The 22,313-nt window shown below is 33.1% G+C and overlaps 1 protein-coding gene across 18 annotated transcripts in view; it reads right to left on the reverse strand.

Moving 5' to 3' along the window:
- ADGRL3 (adhesion G protein-coupled receptor L3) overlaps positions 1 to 22,313 on the reverse strand; it is a 442,010-nt gene that overhangs the window by 51,198 nt on the left and 368,499 nt on the right. For all 18 annotated transcript variants that reach the window (XM_069458531.1, XM_069458535.1, XM_069458534.1 and 15 more), the window contains 2 exons: positions 14,962 to 15,028; positions 13,071 to 13,162 (listed from right to left, as the gene is read on the reverse strand). In XM_069458531.1, the coding sequence (XP_069314632.1) occupies positions 13,071 to 13,162; positions 14,962 to 15,028 (159 nt within the window). The remainder of the gene's footprint in view (positions 1 to 13,070; positions 13,163 to 14,961; positions 15,029 to 22,313) is intronic.

The following is a 22,313-nucleotide window of genomic DNA, read 5'->3' on the forward strand; positions in this document are numbered from 1 at the left end:
GATAAAAAATAAATTTTAACAATATTTTACTCAAGAACTTAGTTAAAAATATTAAATAGGCTATTAAATAAAAAAATATAAAGGTACATAAACATCGTGATCAATTAAGATTTATCCCAGAATGGTAAAAAGAGTTAAATCAATCTATCAGGTCATTTAGTACGTGGGTAGTATAATGCAAAAAAACTTCCAGGTAAATGAATAAAAAAGAAAATTATAATGAAGTTTAGTATTTTTCATGAAAATACAAAACAACTTAGAAAACTGGGACTACAGTTTCCTTGACTTTGTGGAATTATTTATTTTTTAAAAATCCATCACAAACATCATATTTAACAGAAAAACTTTAAAATATACATATTCCTAATATTGGGACCAAAACAAGGATGCATGCTGTCCTTGGAACTCCTCAACATAGTACTTGTGGTTCTGACCAAATAAGAAAAAACATTAACTAGTATTGGGCTTAGAAGTATAGAGATAATTTTAAAATTATTAATGGAATATGACATGATCATTCTATATAAAATGCAAAGGAACTAGAGAAAAACTGTTGGAAATATTAATAGAGTTCAATAAGTTTATCAACGTGCAATAATCAGTATTATTCTCCTATTCAGCAGTAACAAACTAGAAAATCAATGAGAAATTAGCTATCTTTCACAATAGCAATAAAACAAAAAGACTTTAGATAGGAATTAACCTAGCAAAGAATGAAGGGACCTTAACGGAAGTCTGAAAGGGACTGCAATGACCTTGACTATCACAAAGAAAATGTGCCACCTGGAGCCACATCTTGGTACATGTAATATATTAATATCCAATATTATCAATCTAAAAAACCTATGAAGGTTATAATTCTCAAGAAATGAAGAAATACACTTGTATGGATGATATAACTAAACCCCATAAAGACATCAGTTCTTCCAACTTAATCTATACACTTAATGCAATTTTAATTAAAATGAGAGGAATATACAGGAAAAATTTTAACAACCGATTCTAAAATTTATGTGAAGGAATAATAAAAGTCCACAAGTAGCTAAGCATTTTGCAAGAGATGTTCAAAATGAGAGGTTCATCCTACCAGATGTTAAGCAAGTTCTGGTAATAATGTGGTAATGGTAGAGGTATGTAAAGTATATCTACGGAACAGGAGAGAGAGCACAGAAACAGAGATTTAATGTAGGCTATATGGCAACATAAACCTGCAGAGAAAGAATGGATTACTTAGTAAATGATGTTGGAAACTTGGCTAATTATATAAAGGACACAAAATGTCCTCCAAAGAGATTAAAGACCTTAATGTGAATTGTAAAAATCTACGACGAATGAAAGATAGGATAGAAAATGAAAGGAAATGAAGGAAAAATATATATATTTTTAATTCTTGGTTTAAAAGAATTTCTGTCAAAAGACCTTAGAAGTATATATCATAGAGTAAAAAGTTGATGGTTTAAATTCATATATTATAAATTACATATTTATATATATTTGTAACAAAGGAAAAATTTACAGAGAGGTGACAACCTGGAAGAAGGTATTTGCAATGGCAAAAGCATTCAAAATGTGTATCAGGAAGTAAAAAAGGACCGGAAAGCTAACAGAAAAAAAAAAAAGTATCCAAAGTATAAACAGCTGGTGACTCTAAGTGAAGGGTATGAAGATGTTTATGGAGCTCTTCTTTCAACTTTTCTATAGATTGGTAGATTTAAAGATGTGGAAACAACCCAAGTGTCCATCAATACATGAGTGGATTAATAAAATGTAGTATATGTATACCATGGAGTATTACTCAGCTATAAGAAACAATGGTGATATAGCACCTCTTGTATTTTCCTGGATAGAGTTGGAACCCATTCTACTAAGTGAAGTATCCCAAGAATGGAAAAATAAGCACCACATGTACTCACCAGCAAATTGGTTTCACTGATCATCACCTAAGAGCACATTCAGGAATAACATTGATCGGGTGTCGGGCAGATGTGGGTGGGGGGAGGGGATGGGTATATACACGCATAATGAGTGCAATGCACACAGTCTAGGGGATGGACATATTTGAAGCTCTGACTTCGGGGTGGGGGCAAGGGCAATAAACGTAACCTAAACTTTTGTACCCCCACAATATGCTGAAATAATAATTTAAAAAAAGGAATATTCCTAAAATAAAGAATTCAAAGAAAAAAAAAATGCATTTTTAATATTCAAAAAAAAAAAGAGAAAAAAATAAAACCTCTTTTAAAAAAAGATAGAAAATCTAGTGGAAACAAATGGGCATAATAATTTTACTGAAAGCTTCCTGTGAGTATTAAGTGAGATGTTGCATTATACCACAGTCATAAAAGTTACTGAACAGGAAATCTGGCATTTTAGAAACCTTTCTACAACTAATCAAGCAAGAAGCAATAAATTCAATGAAGGCAAAAAAAATTGTAGAACTGCAATGACATTGACTATTACCAAAAAAAATGCCACCTTAGAGTGATATCTTGGTATGTGTAGTATATTAATATGCAATATTATCAATATTTTTTCAAGTAAATTATTACTTTTTCTGCCCATGGCTTATTTTCTTAATCGCATAGTTAAGTATTTTTAAATTGCAGCCTTAGACTATCAATCTCAGTTCTGGAACAGAGAGGATTTTTCTGTTTGCACTTTGAAGTCTCTGGTTTAAAATATCAACTTTCATGGGCCATACTCCAGAGCATTCGAGGATGCATACTCAAATGGCACATTTATAAAAGCGCCAGGGACTCTGATGACAGACTTTTTAAAAATACATAATTGTATGTAGTGGAAAAACCCAACAACAATTGGGACTCCGCCAAGAGAAAATTGGATTAGGAAGTTCTCAAGCGCGGACTGAAAAGCTCAAGATGCTAACACTCTACCATACTGTCTGCACATTTTAATTACAAATCCAGTGACTGAATACAGCCTTTTATCTAAGGTAACTCTGACTTGTATACTTTCAGCACTTTTAAAATGAGATAAAGAAAAAAAAATATCATCTCATAATAAAGTAACACTCCTCTTGGAAACCACTCCTGAAAATGAGGAGAATGAGAAAAGCTAAAGTCTGAAAGGGTCTCTTGTCTTACTGTTTTGCTTACAGGAGAGGTACTCACTTGAAATTAGAAGAAACTGATAATCACCCTAGAGTATGGTCATAAATTCGGCAATCCATTTGTGTAGTTCATTAACCACTGTGACAATTAATTTGCCAATCCATGATCATCTGTAGTACCTTCAGACAAAGAGCATTTGTCTCCTTTTATGAATTTAAGTAAAATTAAATAGCCTCAGTCATGGTTCTTAAGCTTTATGTATCATGGTATTTTTTGAAATTTGGAGAGAACATGTGTTTCGGCAAGGCAAAGAAAGCATAAGTAGTGTTCTCACCCACCTAGGGGACTTTTCTATAGCAAATGAGTGGGATTCTATGGCCCAAGATGGTAAGTGACTGCAAGGAGATATTAAGCAATGAATTTGGACAAAACTGGTAGAAGTTGTAATACAGGCTATACCTTCTTTTCTTCTGACATTTTTGTAGAACCCTTAAATCCAATCTAATTTTCTACCATTTCCCTTCTTCCCCCGAAAATACAGCCTGTCCTTTGGAAATCACAGTCCAAAATCAACCCATTCCCTTATATCCTAAACTTCATTTTTGGTTGTTTCTATTCTCTTACTACTTTAAGTAGAATTGTCCTCTGCTGACAGTGCTTTCCCTGAACAGCACACAAACTCAAGTCACTGATTCTTCCACACGTCTCAGGTGGTGAAAATGCCACTGAGATTCTTGCCATGGGATATTTACCACACTCCTCCATTCCTTCTTGTTTTTATCTACTAACATCCCTAGACCGCCTCTTCTTCTGTCTCTCTACCTTGTTGCTATACATCACCTGCTTCATGTTCATACTTTTCTCCTTGACCAGCCTAGATCCTATGAAATCTTACTTTCTTACATCCTCTTTCCTTTTTAATGATTTGAAAACGCTCTAAATGTTGGGGTAGTTGAAAACTGCTGGAGAAAAACACACAACCAAGATTGCTGATGACACGCTAAATTCATGACAACAAATCTCTAATGACACTGAACTATGTCTGACATGCCAATAACACTTCCCCAGTACATACGCTTTCCTGTTCTCCATAAGGAATATTTCATATCATCCTTTAACCTGAAACTTCTTTCCCATTGCAACTCCTTCAGCTGAATAGTGCTGATTCCCTTGAAAAAAGAGAACCAACCTGACAGTTGCGAGGGTATTGGTGCACCGTGCAGAGCTCTCAGTTTCTTACACAGCTCCTCAACTCATCCCCCGGCTGCTGCTCCCTTCGATTCTTGGCTTCCATGACATAATGTTGTCCCGTTTACCTCATTGACTTTTCTGAGTCATCTTTACCAGAACAACATTCTTCTTGGGTGGCTTCACTGAGTTAATTCACTTTAAATACTAGTAACTCTGAAATCTCTATCTCTAATCCTCACAAGATTGCTGTGACATGAAGACTCCTGATAATAGCATTTTGCTAGCTAGATTTTATAGATATTTTAAAATATTAAAATAATCATAGGTTTTAATCACAGTTCCCTTAATGATCATTGTAATGCAGTCAATATCAGGATTTAAAGCTTCTTGAGTGTGCGCTATAAATGATCTGATGTCTGATGAAATAAAAATCTCTTAGAATTAAACACATCGTAAGATATTTATAGGTATGCATTATGATATGACAGCGTGCATGGTAATGGTTAAGGAAATGGACTCTGAAGCCAGACTGTTGAACTCCTGGTTCTGCAGTTAACTAGCTGTGAGGTGAGTTAATTAACCTCTCAGAAACCTGAATGGATTATTGCAAAGATTAAATAAATTAACGTATGTAAAGAACTTAGAATAGTGCCTAGCATATAGTAAAACTTGAATAAATTAACTATTTCACTTACTAAGTGGCACACTTTTTCCAAATAGGCACAACACTTAAAATCTCAAATTGGAGTTTAAGCAAGTGCAGCAACTAAGAGTTGATATGAGGGCAGAACCAGGGGGAACCTGTCCTTTATTTCAGAATCTATGACTAAATTTTTCCTTGCAGTATGTGACTCAAAATACAAGGTAATTTTTAAATTAAATTACTTGCAAAATTTTACTTTAAATATCTCCAAGAAGCTTTTGAAACTTGGCTTGAATTAAATTTGGAAGACAAAAGCCATTCAGCCTAACATCATTTATTCAAACTCTCTCATAACAAATTTTAAAAATCAGCAAAATTTGGTCAATTTTCAGACAAGTTTATGTACCTATAATCATTGTACTAAATAAATTCCCCAATTTAAAATAAGTGGTATTATTTTAAAGAAAGCTATGTTAGAAAAAAATGTATTTATAGTAGGTTCTGGTTATCATAACCCAGGCAAACTCTTTAAAGTCAAAATATTACATTATCAATTAGATTTCATGTGTACTTCACTCAACCTTTGGAATAAATCATAAATCCACCTAAGACTTCAAAGAACTATGACTTTAAGTAGTAACTGGGTAAACACTGACTTACGTATTTTTTTAAAATGATATGTTCAGAAATCATCATAAAGTGATTTGCTAGAGTTCAAGACACGCTACCCCCAAATATGGCTTCTAGGCATTTGAAAATATAGCAGAAGCAGGAAGGTCTCTCTGACCTTTTCCTCACCCTATTCCTCTAAAGGAGATCATAAAAGAATTCCCTGACCCTCCTCTTTGAAGTAGATCATAAGGTCCTCATTCCAGAGGTGCTGTTCTGTACTCAAAAGAAAGGATCTTATCCTCTAAGACACACAGACACCAAGAAAAATCTGAACAAACAGGGCTTGCTAAATTCCCCCCAGTTTATTACCATTAAATCATACCTTTGAGTCCTCCAATCATATTTCTCCACATCTATCCACTTCTTCATCAAACTTAGTATAAAAAATGTACAAGTTTACCTATTTCTTTAGGTTCCCATTTCTGAAGGCTCCATATCATGTAAAACTTATATTAAATAAATTTGCATGCTTTTCTATTGTTAGTCTTTTGTTAGAGAGGTCTCAGCATGAATCTAGTGATCGATGGCTAAGAAAGGAAATCTTTTCTTTGTTTATAGTTAGAATCTATAGGTCCAAATCCCATTCCTTGTATAATTGTTTATGAGCCAAAACTACATTAAATGAAATACATTAAAAAGTTTATGAAGTTATTTTAGGATGTTTTTGAGTTTCACCCATAGTGCATGAAATTCAATTTTGACAGCTGGGACTAAATAAGATATTGCTGAATATATGTACCCTGTTTTTGTACCTTTATTCAAAAGTTTAAAATCAAAGGGGAATAAATAGCAATTACCTTTTAAAAGTGAACAAAAAGATAAAAAGTTAGTTTTAAAAATTTTATCCCCAAATCATAATTAGATCCTTCCACTAATTTTTAAAGGCCATAAATAAGAGCAACTCTAAACACTAGAGTGAGTTCTATCTCACAAAGAATGTGGAGACAGATGAATTACAATAATTAAATGTTCCCATTTTCCTAACACTTCATTAAATTTTCATTATATAGCTATATCCACAGTAGCATATTAACAATAGAATATTAAACTTGATTTTTTACAACTTTTTCTGAGCTTAGAGATATAGAAGGATGATTCTTTCAGGGCAATGACATTGTTAGATTGCTTTTTCACTAATACGTTTACTGGCATAATACAGGACAAGGCATTTTTAATAAAATATTTTTAGAAGAGTACTATGTATTCAATATACCAACTTCTAAAAACTCAAGAGTGCAGTGGTCGGCCGGGCGTGGTGGCTCACGCCTGTAATCCTAGCACTCTGGGAGGCCGAGGTGGGCGGATCGTTTGAGCTCAGGAGTTCGAGACCAGCCTGAGCAAGAGCGAGACCCCATCTCTACTAAAAAAAAATAGAAAGAAATTATATGGACAGCTAAAAATATATATAGAAAAAATTAGCCGGGCATGGTGGTGCATGCCTGTAGTCCCAGCTACTCGGGAGGCTGAGACAGGAGGATCCCTTGAGCTCAGGAGTTTGAGGTTGCTGTGAGCTAGGCTGATGCCACGGCACTCACTCTAGCCTGGGCAACAGAGTGAGACTCTGTCTCAAAAAAAAAAAAAAAAAGAGTGCAGTGGTATAATAAAAATAAATGTTTAGTCTTTGTCCTGATTCTTGGCACAGAGTTCCTAAAGGGAATCTCCTGAGTGTCTTTTGTATACTACTGAGATGGCTCAGAGTATGTATGTGTGTGTGGGGGGGGAATAGGGGGAGGTGGATGTCTTCAGGATTGGGGCTGGTCTCCAAAAGGACCAAGCTACCATTAAAAGATTAGAATTTTTAACTCATCTCCTTCCCGTCTAACTTCCCCCCCTAAACTCTCCTATGGCTGAAATCACCAGGTAGGACAAGGGAACTGGAGATTGAGTTCAATCACCAGTGACCAGTGATTTAATCAATTGTGCCTACATAATGAAATCTCCATAAAAACCCCCAGATGATGGGTTTCAAGGAGCTTCTGGGTTGATGAACATATTCATCAAACATGAGGGGTGGTCATGGGAACACATGAGTTTGTAGTCAGCTGGGCAGAAGTATGAGTAGCCTGGGCGCTCCATTTACAGCTGCTGCCTGAAGTGGGGGCAGGCTTGAGGGCCTGAGCCTTTAACCTGCAGGGGTCCGTGCTGACTCTGGGAGTTAATCAGAACTGAATTGAATTGTTGGACACCCAGTTACTATTGGAGCAGCGGTTGGTGTGTGGAAAAATGACATGTATTTTGGTGTCAGAAGTGGTTTCAGAAAACACCAGACAAGTGCATAAAAAAGAACATTTTAAATTACACATAATCTTAACACTAAAACTTAATATGTTAATATGAAGGATAAAGCATTAACACATTTTTGTGATTTCAAGATATGTCAATTTGCTTTTCTGCCTTCATTTTTTTTAGAACTCAACTACCCTTAACTCCATAGAGTACTACTGTAATACTAATAAAGTTGAATATAATTCTGATGTAATTGTTTATATCAACATTTAGAAACACAGCCTTCAAAGTAAAGGTTACCTTCTTAAGAAACAGAATAAGTTATGAATACTGGTGAGGTATTTTTCGATTCATTCCTGAAGCTATCCAGAAGTTTTACATATGGCAGGTGTCAAAGCTCACTGTGGACACATTTTTTTTTTTTCTCCAGAACTAACAACAGAACTTTCTATTTATTAATCAAATGAGCATTCTACCCCTGGAGCCAATTTCTTCATAATAGGATAAGCTTGGCTTTAAAAAAAGAATCATATCATGTATAATTGTTAATGATACCATATGGTAAAACCAGTTAAATTCTAATAGGATTTTGATAGTGACTGAGCAAAGTTTCACCATGGAAAACACAAAGAACCAAAGGCAGCAGGGTATTTCCACATACAGTGGTTAAAAATAATCAAACTATCTTGCATGGGCACCAAATTATATGCTGTTTGCTTTATATATGATTACATTTAATTATCACAAAACTGTATAAAATAGATAAAATTATTCCCAATTCAGAGGAAAAACTGAGCCCCAGAGCCCTGATGTAACTTGTCAAGGTCATGTAACCATTATAAGACTAACAGAAATTCAAACCCAGATGGTTCTGACACTCAAGTTATTACTCTCTTCTACGATTATGCCTTCCATAGACAATTAGAGCTTAGAGAAGAAGGAAGCAAAGTGAAAGATATTTCTTTAAATCATCTGACAAAGTGTTTGGTGATCTATCACTCATATAAAATCTAAGGAGAGAGACCAGAAATCAAAGACATGGCTAGGCAAAATCAGAAGTCTATATGCAGAAGTCTGTTCATGCAAAAGGCAAAGGGACAGACACAGTAAAGGAAAGCCTGGAAGATCCCATGTTCTCTCCATATAGGTAACAATTTCCTTTCCTAGACCTCAGAGTCTCTCTTTTTATTCTTCAAAATAACTTGTGATATTGTTAAATTATTTTCAAAACAATTTGTTATTCAATATTTTTCCATAATAGAAGAAGTGGGTGATTACAAAACCTACCAATTTATATTTTGCAGGTAAATGTCAAGAGTGCTCTAAAGGCTTCTCACAAATTAAAGTTTTACATGTCATAGTACTTCAGCCATACTGTAAGTTAATTTTGTGCTGGGAACAATTAATAATAGTTTCATTCATATTTATCTATATTATTTTTAATTAGGTCAGATCTTGCTACGATTATTATAAACTCCAATTTCAATCTGTCAGAAACTCAACCAGAAAATGCCAATGATTGAAATTGTTTCTTTCCTCTAAGTTTAATTACCTATTTTGATTAAAAAGAGACAAAGGACAAGTAAGCAAGCAGCCAATAGACATGTACTATTTAGTTTTAATTACTTTTGTTAGTTAAATCTGAGAATTGACATACCTCATTTCCTTTTTAATCATCTTATCTATAGTACCTCACTGTATTCCTTATTATTTTCTCCAGGGTATAATCATCACTATAGTAATAAGCTGGCCATATAAATGTTATGTATTAACACCAAAGGTGGTTTACTATGACGACTTTGAAGCAAATTTGGAATTAAAAATAATGAAGTTATTTTTTAAGTTAATAAAAAATAAAATAAATTCGAATAAGTAGGAGTCATCTAGGCAGAGAGATACAGAAGAGAAAATCAGTAGAGAAACAGTAGAGATAAGACCTGAGAAAAAAAAGAGCATGCCTAGAATGGGCGGAGGGGCACAGGCATAAAATGAAGCTGAAAGAGGAAAAGGACAATGACATTAGGAAGATGTAATGGGCCTTTGTTGGTAGTCTGGACCTTATGTAATGGGATCTTCTGAAGAGTTTGACCCAAAAGTTGCATGACGAGATTTAAGTTTTCCAAGAATCTCTCTAGCTGGTGATGGCAGATGCAAGAATGGGGATGATGGGTAGAGAAGTCAGGAGACAACTGCAGTGATTCTGCGGAAGACGATGGTGGCTTAAAGGAAATGGTGGCAATGAATACGGGAGAAGCAAACACATTTTAGATAAAGGAGATGTGTGTATGAAAAAACACGTATAATAAAAGCAACAAATATTTGATTGGTGAATGAATAAATTGCTTTAGAAAGACACTGACTTCTAAAAGGCCTTATATAGTGTTTTCTTTCCTTAATAAATCAAGTAAAATGGCTATTCCTGTTCACAATTTTATAACAATAAAAAAAAAAATCAAGAAAACCTTATTAAGTTTTATGACTCCTCCAAGTACTCAAAAAAAGAGATTTCCCATATAAATGATGCTTATACCTTTAAAACCAACAATCTCACATCACCCATGCCATTTCAAAATATGTATTTATACATATTTGCAGATTTTTGTTCAAAAAATGGGATGCCAGATTTGTTTTTCTTAATATTTAGTATCATTATTATTCTTAAATCTTTTCCTTATCAATTGTGCCCTGCCCATTTCTTTATGATCTCTTCTTAAATAGTTAATATAGTTTAACTAAAAAGAAATTTCCTTCAGATTTTGGAAAGTACTACGGAATATTTTCTTGAGATACCGTAATTATTATCTCTCTTCAACATGCCCCCTCATCCTGCAGAAGATCATCTTTCCCACGTCACTGAAGCGAGTAGGGAGAAATCCCTCAATTTACTGCTCTACCCCACTTCCACCAGCGTATCTGCGTCACACCTATTCTTATTTCCTCCAGTCCCGGTGGAAAAGGGTCCTCCTTCCTGGCTTCCTTTAGCTTAGTGGAAAAGTGTCTTTCCTGGAATTGAATGTAGTAGAATTGCTCTAACACTGTTCTGGATCAAAGTCCCTACACATCCTCAGGTCTTAACTATAATTGTTTTTTCCTATATTCTTACTTTCTCTGTCACTGGTACTTCTCCATTAGCATACCCATATTCATGATTCTTCCATTTTAAAACTATCCTTTACCCTTTCTAACAACTACCTAATTTCTCTTGTTCCCTTACTGAATTTTTTAAAAAGCATCATCCAAGGCTGTTTATATTCCTCTGCTCATTTGGTAGTCATGTCTGTTTCATTATTATACCCAGTGTAAAGATGAAAGGAAGATTCAGCAAGGCCAAACCCTTTCCAAAGACTATAACCTAGAAAGCAGTTTAGACAGAATTCAAATCAAGATATCCTCATTTAAGGCTTTATTGGCCTTTTAAGGTAAAACTTGATGGCACCAATGTCACTAGATGTAATTAGTGTGTTTAGTTGCTCTTCTAACCAGTAATAACACAATGATTCAACCCACATCACCTAAAGAAGCGTATATGAATAATAGGCAAACAAAGTCATCTTTTAAAATATGTGGCAGTACTAAGTACAAGTTATAAAGTTAAAGCAAAAGTCTTTACCTTTGCTGAACTGGACAAAAAAGTTTCAAGATTGCCTAAAAGGTATACTCAAAGAATAGGACAAAGAATAATTTTTTTCTAATTTTGAACCTGGTAAAAAATGTTATATAAAGTTTTATTCACTTCTGATAATATTTTAAATATATAACATTAATAAAGTATTACTTGCGTTTTATTTTATACTACAGAACAAGAGGTAAAGATGTAATAAAGTATAAGTATAAATATGATAAATACTTTTTATGTGCCAGCATAATTTATCCAAATTCAATTTCATCAGAAACAGTCTAAGGAACTAACACTTTATTTTAGAAGAACAGCTTAATTATACATAATTCCACAATATGATGACTATTATCTCAACTAAGTAATATTAAGAATTACAGAATGCTATTACTCATAGTAAATGATTTCTAGTTTCTTCTATATTTCTATTTTTCTAATACCTTGGCTATTCTTTTTATTTAACTTAGATAAATGATTATTTCAACAAAATTAACTACCTCATGTCAATACACCTTTGCACTAAAGTCTTTAATATATTACTTTATTCTGTAAGAATTCATTGAATGCCTACTATGGGCCAGGAACTATATAAAGCACTGAATGTAGAAAGATGGAATATGGGTGGCATAGCTGCTATCTGAGGTCATTCAAGGAGAATGTCAGTAGCACATAAAAATCATAGGTGACTTCATGAAACTTCTGAAAGCAACATTCATTTAAATAAAAGCATTTAACCAATTTAACACATAGCATATGCAAATTATATGAAAATGTAATTTAATAATTATATATATTAAGACTAACGTGCATCTCAACATTACTATCTTTCTCAAATATCAAACACACTAACAATGAATTTTTGGTTATATCAAGGAATGCAATTATTTTTTTCAGAAAGTATAATTAGTTACTTTTTGTGCCTATATAAAGTACTACTGGTGTTGAAAAATAATGTGAATATTTTCCTATCTCTGAGTGGTAGGGCTTTCTGAGCATACAAAAGTGGAACTTGGGTTAAAGAACAAACATTGAAAGTTAAAAGATGATCGAAGACGTAGAGACTTCTGGAGAGATTTTACCTCCCAGAAGGTTGAGTGTTAGTATGTCAAAGGGGGTATAAAACTTGTAGCCATATATTTATATTACAAAGTATCTGTTTACATTAGAGATGTTTCTCTACTGAGAAGCGCAGCTGTATAACAGCTCCTCATGCCCACATTCACAATTTCAGGGTTGCTCTTCTAGGGTGGAGAATGCCCCTTTTTGTACTTGTAGATGCTACCATCGGGCTCTCAACATGTTGCTCTTGAGGAAGAGATCGAGGGATATTTCTTATTGCTCTAAGAAATAATAGTCCGTCCCACCCAGAAACTTTGTATTTGTTTTCAGGACAAAATGAATATAGATATTTAAAACTTTGCATATTTTAAATTAGGGTTAGGAGAAAAAAGTATCCTTGAAGACAGAACTGTATTATACTTATTTTCAGGCAGATCAAGTCACCTCACTAGTCAATAAGCGATCTTATTCAGTAAAGACAATATACTCATCTTATCATTTTGTCATAAGATTTAGATAGAATCAAAAGTGAGGATAGTGTAGAGTACAAATGTAAGACAACCTATGGAAAACAAAAATAAAAATCACTTACTTGATGTTATCAAGACAGCCTGATTCAGGTTTCAGTATGGCAGTATGATGAAACATTTTATACAAAGCAATCCCAAGGAAGATTACATTAAGCTGGAATGCAAAAGGTAGCATTATGTAGCATAATTGGAGCAGAAAAAAAAGCAAGTCTATTCCCTGTAATAGATGAGTTGTTCTGGGAAATTAGCTCTCACTACACTTTTAAAGGAATTGGATCACAGATGACTGCCTAGTGTTTAGTAAAGGCAAAAAGCCAGTTTTGGGAATTGGGATACCACTGAGTTACAAAGCTCTGCTATGCCAAATCATACAAATACAAAATCAGCAGCAGTTGGAATGATGCTATGGAAATTCTGAAACAACTCAAAGTCCACTGTATGTTAAAAAAACAAAAAACAAGAAACAATAATTTTTCTCAGTGTATTATGATTTCTACACTCTGAACATGGTCCCAAATTTATTGCTTAGGGATACATTTTTAAATACTACATTAGAAAACCCCAAATACTAAAATTAATATATTTATGAATAACTAGTTCAAAAAGATTATAAAATGTTGGTTAAATTCTGATGCCACAACAAACTAATAAACTAGTATTAAAGTAGAGGAAATCCCCAATCACATTGTTATATCACTACAACCAGAGAAAGCATATGATTTAAAACAAAACATAAAGCTTCAGTGTAAGTTCTATATACTACATGTATGTAAACTGTATAGTAAACCACGCATTGAACTGCCCTTTGCCACCTAATTAATATATGTTTTTCACAATTTTGGATTAGTAGGGTCTAGGAATGCCCATAATCCTTTAACAATCATCTCCAAATCCAAAAAGTCTGAAAGTTTTTAAAACAGTGCAAGTTTAAAAAAAAAAAATCTATTCAGTGGCCAAAAAATTCTATCCTGAACTAAATCCATTTGGTGGGGAAACCTAATTTGAATTGATATAAGGCTATCCATTGTCCTTATTCTACTTTTCTTACCTTTCCTATTTCTTTCTTTTTTTTTCTTTTTTTCTGCTGAAATATTGTTATGTTTGGTTACAGAGTCCTGCCTAGTCCCTACTGTGAGTATTGGTTGATGTGTCTGATTTGGGGTAAGTGCCTATTCCCCACTAGGGACATTATATTTGATGTACTATATGTGCCATCTTACCATTCTAAAGTCTGAAAATTTTCTAAATTACAGAATACATCTGGCCCCAAGGATTTCAGATAAGAAATTATAGACCTATATTTTATTTAAAGTCAAGAAGCTAACATTTTATTCAAAAATTGGGTAACTTTGAAATTTAAAAATGATACGGAAACAATGTTACTAAAAATTTTATCTAAATGTGAATAAATCAAGATATTATGCATTTAAAAGTAAAAAGAGAAGCATGATTCCAGAATGCATGCCTAATTTGCTTGTGCCATTCTCAAGTGAAATCCTTTTAAATTTCAATGTTTTCAAGATTTATATTAAAAAAAAAAAAAACAACCCTGAAGGAACACTAAGGTGTTTTCCCACCTTTCTAATTCCTGTTCATTCCCAATTCAAATTATCCAAAAGAAAAAGAATGGAAATATACTGTTGTCAAACTTAAAGTCACCACTGTTTAAACATCTACAAAACCAAATGGATTATGTTAGATTAGACCCCTGAGTAGCCATAACATTGCATAAAGTCTTGCAAATGCATGTTTTCTTCTCCCACCGGCTTTGATTAACTATTTTACAACATAAAAGTAGACTATAATGAGCGTCTAATTGCTTGAGTTATGTAGGGTCAAAAAACTACATGCTTCCCCCAAATTAACCTATGTAAATTAAAGATAGTCAATACAGGGATAGTGAAAGTTTTATTTCTTGACCTGGGAAACACATAGTTAATTAGGAGTTCTTACCATAATTATCAAGGTCGCTGGTCCTATAAAACTCCAAATGAAGTAGGTGTCAAGTCGGAGCCAACATCTGCAATGAAACACAAGGGAGAGAAAGCATTCAAGGACTGAGTATAGGACATACATCAAGAGTGAGCGAGTGACAGAGAAGAATGTGAGCTGCAAAGCATTCCACTGGGAGACAGGAAATATTACATTGCTTGTTCATTTAAATGCTGAATTATGTGCCCAATTTCTGACAGCACTATTGATGGAGTAAGATAATTACCCCTGGAGGAAGCAGGAAAAAAATGGCACTGGCCCTACTTGCTAAGGCCTTTTGTGTCTGTCATAGAAATCTTAAGAAAAGGAAAAAGAAAGAAAGCAACAGCCATACTCGTAGCCATTAAATAAAGTAGCTTTAAGCTATCCTTTTCTCTCCAATTATGGTGCTACATAACCTGTCGATCAGCTGTCAGTCAAACTGACATTTTCCTGTCAAGAAGATCTGAAGAAATTCAGCACAAAGAAGAAATAAATTTGGTATCAGAAGACTGAAGTTTAATTAGGTTGGGCAGCCAACCTTTGAGAGTTCTGGAGTCTTAAAAAGTGCATTGTTACTGCTCGTACTTCTGGGGTTGCAAATGATCCTTAGCATCCCATGAAGTTGATTCATGACTCAAAAGTAAATTATTAATCACTTAATTTCAGCTACATTTAATACTCCCCCAATTCATAAAGCCTCTGGGAAATTACATTTTCATTCCTCAGGATGACAGGAAGACAAAATGGAAGTGACTAGTTATGAGAAAGATTAATGTAAATTTTGAACAAATTACATTTGATGTTAAAAATAATATCTTCAATTATTTGCCATTTTACTATATTTGAGGCATAATTAAAAAGAAAACATCCCCAGTGGTATATCTTCAAGAGTGGTTTGCTAGGTGGTCTAAGCCTGCAAATCTTGAGTACTTAAATAATTCTGTGATTATAAAAATGTTACTTAAATATAAGCAATAATGGAATAACAGAAAAGCTATTAAGAAAGGAATTTATAAATGCCTATCAATAAAGGAATGGATAAATATGTTCTATTCGTATGATGAAATGTTATAAAATAGTTAAAAAGAAGGAAGTAGCTCTACATATGTCAATAGGATAAATCAAAAATCAAAGTTGAGTAAAAAAGGTGATGATCTATACTATATCAAAAATATACACAATATGGTGCATATATGTTATACATATATTAAAAACCACACCTTTAAGACAATACTTTATGTGTTTGATGGGTGTGTATATATGTATTCATATCTATATATTTATATATATATACATGGAAAGAAAAAAATCGCTAAACTCATGTCAGTGGTTGCCTCTCACATGATAGTATAGAAGACTAGAAGTGGACCAAAGGGGCTTAGTCATATGTTTCATTTTAGTAATTACTGAAAACAAATATACTAAAATGATAATAGTTTTAATATATGAGTGACGGAGGCAGTGATGTTTATTATAGTTTTAGGTTTTCTTTTCACTAATTTTTAATTTTTTTAACAAAAAAGTTCAAGAGCTAGGTTTTTAAGCAAAAAAAAACAAAAAAAAAGAAAAAAGAAAGAAAAAAAAAAAAGAAAAGATAAAGAAAAAAGAAAAGGGAAAAAAAGAAACCCCAAACCAAAAACTGATTCCCTATAAAAAATCAATTTAAAAACCACGGAGTCTGGCCACCTTCTATTAAGTTAAATACATGCAAACTAGTTTCAGTAGAAGTACAATAGACACTCAATAAGAAACTGACTACAAGTTCATATTTTTTACATAGATAAGATAGTTTCTCTTTATTCAAAGTAATCCTAATAATTCTGTTTGTAAAAAAAACAATGCTATTAGCAAAGTGATCAATGTTTAATTAGTAGCTATTAGTTTGTGTAATTAGTATCCTTTTCTTGTGCTGTTCAAAAAATTTGGTCATAGAAAACAGGAGTGTGATGCTACCTATAAACACAAACAGAGAACTCTATGTTGAACATTGTCTCCCTTCTTACCATATGCTACCATCCTAATAAATGTGTGTGTGTGAGAGAGAGAGAGAGAAAAACTTGTGCAAGGAAAATTTTCATGGGTCTCTCTGGGTTCTAAACAAAGATCTTATTCTCCCTCAGGATAAAAATAATAAATGACAAAGCATGGACATTATCCTATCTCTCTCTCACACACACACACACACACACACGCTCGCATATCCCAGGAATGTTGCTGAAATTACAGCAATATGATATGATACTAATAATACATTTAAAAATGGCTGTTAATAGTACAGCTCTTGTTATTTTGTAGGTCAAACAAGTTTTTGAGAGCTAATCTGAGAACTAAAACACATTTTCAGCAAATTTTTATGGGAAAATGTGCTTCAATATTATTTTTCAGATTAAGGACATCTTATACAAATATCTTTCATTACATTATTAATGGTTACCTTGAACTAAGGGAATTTTAAAATTTTAAATAATCTCACCAAATGCTTTGTTAAAATAAAATGTCATTAAATTATTTCCTTAAGAATCTTTAATTTTTTGAAAACTGTCTCAACTTAGCAAATGTTTTATTTGGAAATGAGCTTTTGGCATAGTGATCTCCTCTAAATGTGAAAAGTCAATTAGAAATTATTAGTTTTATTCTTTAAGGAAGTTTTTAATATCTACTTGGTAAAATAGACTTGAATCCCCTTTGGGATTGAACCATGAAAGAGGCAATATGAAACCTGTAAAATGTTCTGAGTAAATCACCCCTCCATGCAGGGCTGCCCAGGCATTACTATCTTCTGGAAAGCTGTGTGGCAAGAATCCCTTTTCTAATTTGATTGCCATATGGCCACACCTGCTGTTGTTTTTGGCCACATGCTGGCTTTTTCAAAGCTTTCTGTATTTCCTCCTTTTCCCATTAACTACCTTAAAAATTTGCATGATTCCTGCCCTGATTCACAGTGACAAAGTTGAAACAATTCAACCTGGCTTTAAAGTCAAAAAAAGTATTACGTGGGATGCACACATATGTGCACCTATAACCCACCTCATAGTACTCTACAGTGTCATTTGGATACAATGTAAAGCTACTGGTTAAGGGGAGACCAGGCCAGATTAGTGAGACAAATGCTAGAGGACCAATTTATCATATGAAACACAATGAAGTCCAGCCTGCAAATGGCCTGATAGAACTGCTGTTGAAGAATATGATTTATCTGAACATTGCCTTTATCCACCAAGCAACATTTATTTTGTGACATCTGTAATTCTGATTGGTCATTTCATATTTAATTTTTAAGATCTCTAAATTTCTTTATCAAAAATGAAATTTAATCGTGTGTATAATCTATATGTTACCATTTATAGAAATACTGTGACAAAAGACATGACTTATGGTTGAGAAAGCAAATTCATTCTGACTACACTACATGTTTATTTCAATCAACACTGAAAATATTTTGATACCAGATATATACTGGAATTCAAAGAAACACTTGTCATATACTGCAAACTTTGATTTTTCTTTTGTAAAAACATTATCTAATACAAATGTCATTGAAATTCTTTTTATAGCATATTTTTTTCAAATAATAAAAGCAACATATATTGTTAGAGATATGATGAATTCTTACCAAATTAATACAAGCTTATTTGTTTCAGAACTCTAAAGGACTGGTGCTAATCCAAAATAAATGGTCTGAATTATTTTATTCTAAAATATAAGAAACATCATTATAAATTAATAATAAAAGTATTGATATCCCATAACAAAATGTCAACTGCCAGTCCAACAAGTACTATCTTCATGCTTACTCACAAAAGAAAAAAATAACATCATAAATCAAATGAATTTCTCAATACAGGACAAATTAATTTCTCAAAATAGAACAATGGAAAACCATACTTGTAAAGTTTATCTTCTTCTACTGCTAAACTACTCACCCTTTTATTACTAGCAGTCATTTTGAATAGGCATGAGTTTGTATTTAGAAAAACAGTGAGGTCAATTACCCAACATCCATAAATGTCACCCAATACATGTGTTTTACAATGGTTTAAGATACTAATTAATAACACTACCGAAGTGTAGTTCTTTCTTCAAAGTTAGCATGTTGAATGTAGTGTCGTTAAGATACTTTGGGACACTCTGTTCTATTATTGGCTTACTTCACTCTTACCAAAGTATTATAGATGTCTATTAACCGAAGTTTTTTGAAGTAATGTTAATTAGCAATGGTTTCTGCTTCATTTTCCACAAGGCGCCAAATCACAGACTAAACTCTTCATGGTGAGTATTAGATGTAACCAGTGAACAATATCTGGCTACTCTACTCTAAGACCATAAAATTCACAAGGTTTAATTATATAAGGTTGTTTATGAGAATTTTTAAACTGTATAATATGCATCCTTTTCTCTGTAACATATGCTGATAGCTCTGTATTTGTTTTATATATATCTGGCAAGGTTGAGAGAGTTAAGAAACGAATAATGAAAACAGGGCAGGAAAGAAGGACAGGAATGGGAAAAGGGACAGGTACATACTTCAAGCACAATAAAACTAGCTCTAAACTCATTGCGTTATATGTTTGTTAAGGATTTTCTAAATCGCAATTTCCATCATAGCACACTCACACATCTGATCTTGAAACACTTTGCAAGCAAGGATATGAATTAGAAAAAAAGGTTCACAGAGCAATGCAGGCAGGAATGGAATACAATCGGGGTAGTCAAGACCCGCATTTGTGGTTCAGCTACAGTTTTGGATCTTAGAGTTAAAAATGACCTTTAATACATCAAATATAGGTTGTGCTGTCTTTACGTCCTCAACATGTTATTTTTTACAAAAAGGTTTCACTATATCTCCAGCAAAATGCATGCTACATACTTATGATGGACTACAAAGGTAAGAACAGCACTGTTATAATTTATTGATACTACTAAATATTGGAGTAATTCTCATGTTCTCACCTTGCTTAAGGTAACAGGAGATGGTATCATAAAAATTATAATCACTACTCTATTAAATGGTTGCTTTTAAATACAATTTATTTTATAATTAAAACAATGTTGCTGATCATGCAGTTTGTATTTCTTCATTTTCATCAGCCAAATAGTACTAATTCTAATAAATAGTTCAAATTTAATAAATTCTTATATATGCCAGACATTTTACACACACTCTCCTATACATATCTACATGCACACACATACACATATGTATGTGTTTACACACATATACACATACAGTTTCAAACATCACAATAGTCCCTCAAGGCACTTATCATTGCCTTCACTTCCCAGGTTGGGAAAGTGAAACTAGGTAAAGTAAAATGACTTGCCCTCAGCCACATCGGTAATAAGTAGTTGAGCCTGAATTTTATTCTAGTCTACCTGACTCCAAAGTCCCTGTGGCTAGTGAATGTTTCTCCAAGAGAATAACGATACAAGTGATGAAACAAATAAAACTATAGTTTAGTTGATAATTATAAATTCTCAGTGAGTAGATGAGAAATGTATATGCTATATATAACACACAGGTTATTGAAACATGTCCCAAGTAAAAAGATTTTTCTAAATATATGGTCATCTCTTGATGGCAGTAAAAATTTTATTATTAAGTAGCTTTATTGCAATACAGCTATGCGTCATAAATCACTCATTTAAAGTGCATAATTAAATTTTTAGTATATTTAAGAATTGTAAAACCATCAGAATAATCTAATTTGACATTTTCATTGCATCAAAAGGAAACCCCGTACCCATTGGCTCTCACTCCCCTTTGTCTGCGCCCCCCACTGCCCTGCAACAGTTCCCCCCCTCTCCCCAGTCCTAGAAACCACTGTATTTTCTGTCTCTACAGATTTGCCTATTCTGGACATTTTATTTAAAAGAGAACATACAACATATAGTCTTTTATGATTGGCTTCTTTAATATAATATATTTAAGGTTTATCCATTTTGCAGCATGTACTTAATACTTGTTATTACTTAATACTTAATTTTTATTGCCAAAAATATTCCATCATACGGATATTATCACATTTAGAAAATCTTTTTATCATTTGATGAGCATTGGCCATTTATGTTTGCCAAAAGTTTCTACTTTTTGGCTAACACAAATGATGCTGCTATGAACACTGAATGTTTATATACAATTGACCTATGTTTTCATTTTTCTAGGATAAGTACTTAGGAGTAGAATTGCTGGGTCATTTGGTAACTATGTTCAACATTTTGAAGACCTGTCAAACTACTTTCTGAAGTAGCTAGCTATACCATTTTACACTGCCCATCAGCAATACACGAGGGTTCCAAGTTTTCCACATCTTCAACATTTGTTATTATGTGCCTTTTATTACATCCATCTTAATGGACAAAGTCATAATGTATTATAAAGTGATCTCTAGACGTATAATGATAGCTGACGAAGTTATCATACTTCTTGGGTTCCAATAAGAACTCACGTCCAATATTTAATGTTAAGCCCAACGTTTCATTGCATTTTGAAAAGAACAAGACAGCAACCTGATGATCTCTAATATAACTCTGATATGGCTGACTTCTTAACAGAAAAATTATACTCAACTCAGAATTCTTACGTATGATGATCATTTCGTCTAACCATAGAGTTCCTAGGTGATAAAACAATGACACAATTAACCCTCAGTCTCAACTGTACCTACACATAAAACATGTTCTTGGCTTTTAACAAAATAACATATAAACACACACATGTACTTTCCAAACACATATTGAATGATTACTTTGATAGGTCAATGAAAAATAATTCTTTGTTATCCATATACTATTTCCCACTGGCCAAGTTACAGTCAGACACACCTGGTGATAGTATTCCAGTGAGGTAGGCCTCATGCCAATAAAATTTTATAATTAGTAAGTATATTTATTAACATCATATAATTGCTTAGAAAAATGCTCCAAATGAAAATATAATTTCTTATGAGTGGGTTGAAATGTTTAGAAATTGTGAACGAATATATTAAATACATCTGTGCATATAACTTGCTGATACTATCAAGTTCAATGTTCCTTGGATAAGCTCTTTCTTGAATAATACTACAATCCCATATTTAAAAAAAATCAGTAATCACTTTTCTACCCAAATGATTATGCTAGTTAGATAATGAAGTGAAAACAAAGAAATCTGGGGGCTTTTACCTAACAGAGGAGAGACTACCCCTTTCAGAGATGCTCTTATGCTAGTGAGCTAGGGAGACAAATGTAAGATTTAATAGATGATTTATAACAATTTTCAGAGCATAAAATTTGATTTCAATTATTTTTAAGAGTTCGGCTATTCTTCCAGTACTCAAGGATGTTCTGATCGA

This window comes from Eulemur rufifrons, chromosome 24 (genome assembly GCF_041146395.1).
Source record: "Eulemur rufifrons isolate Redbay chromosome 24, OSU_ERuf_1, whole genome shotgun sequence".
NCBI classification, from domain to species: domain Eukaryota; kingdom Metazoa; phylum Chordata; class Mammalia; order Primates; family Lemuridae; genus Eulemur; species Eulemur rufifrons.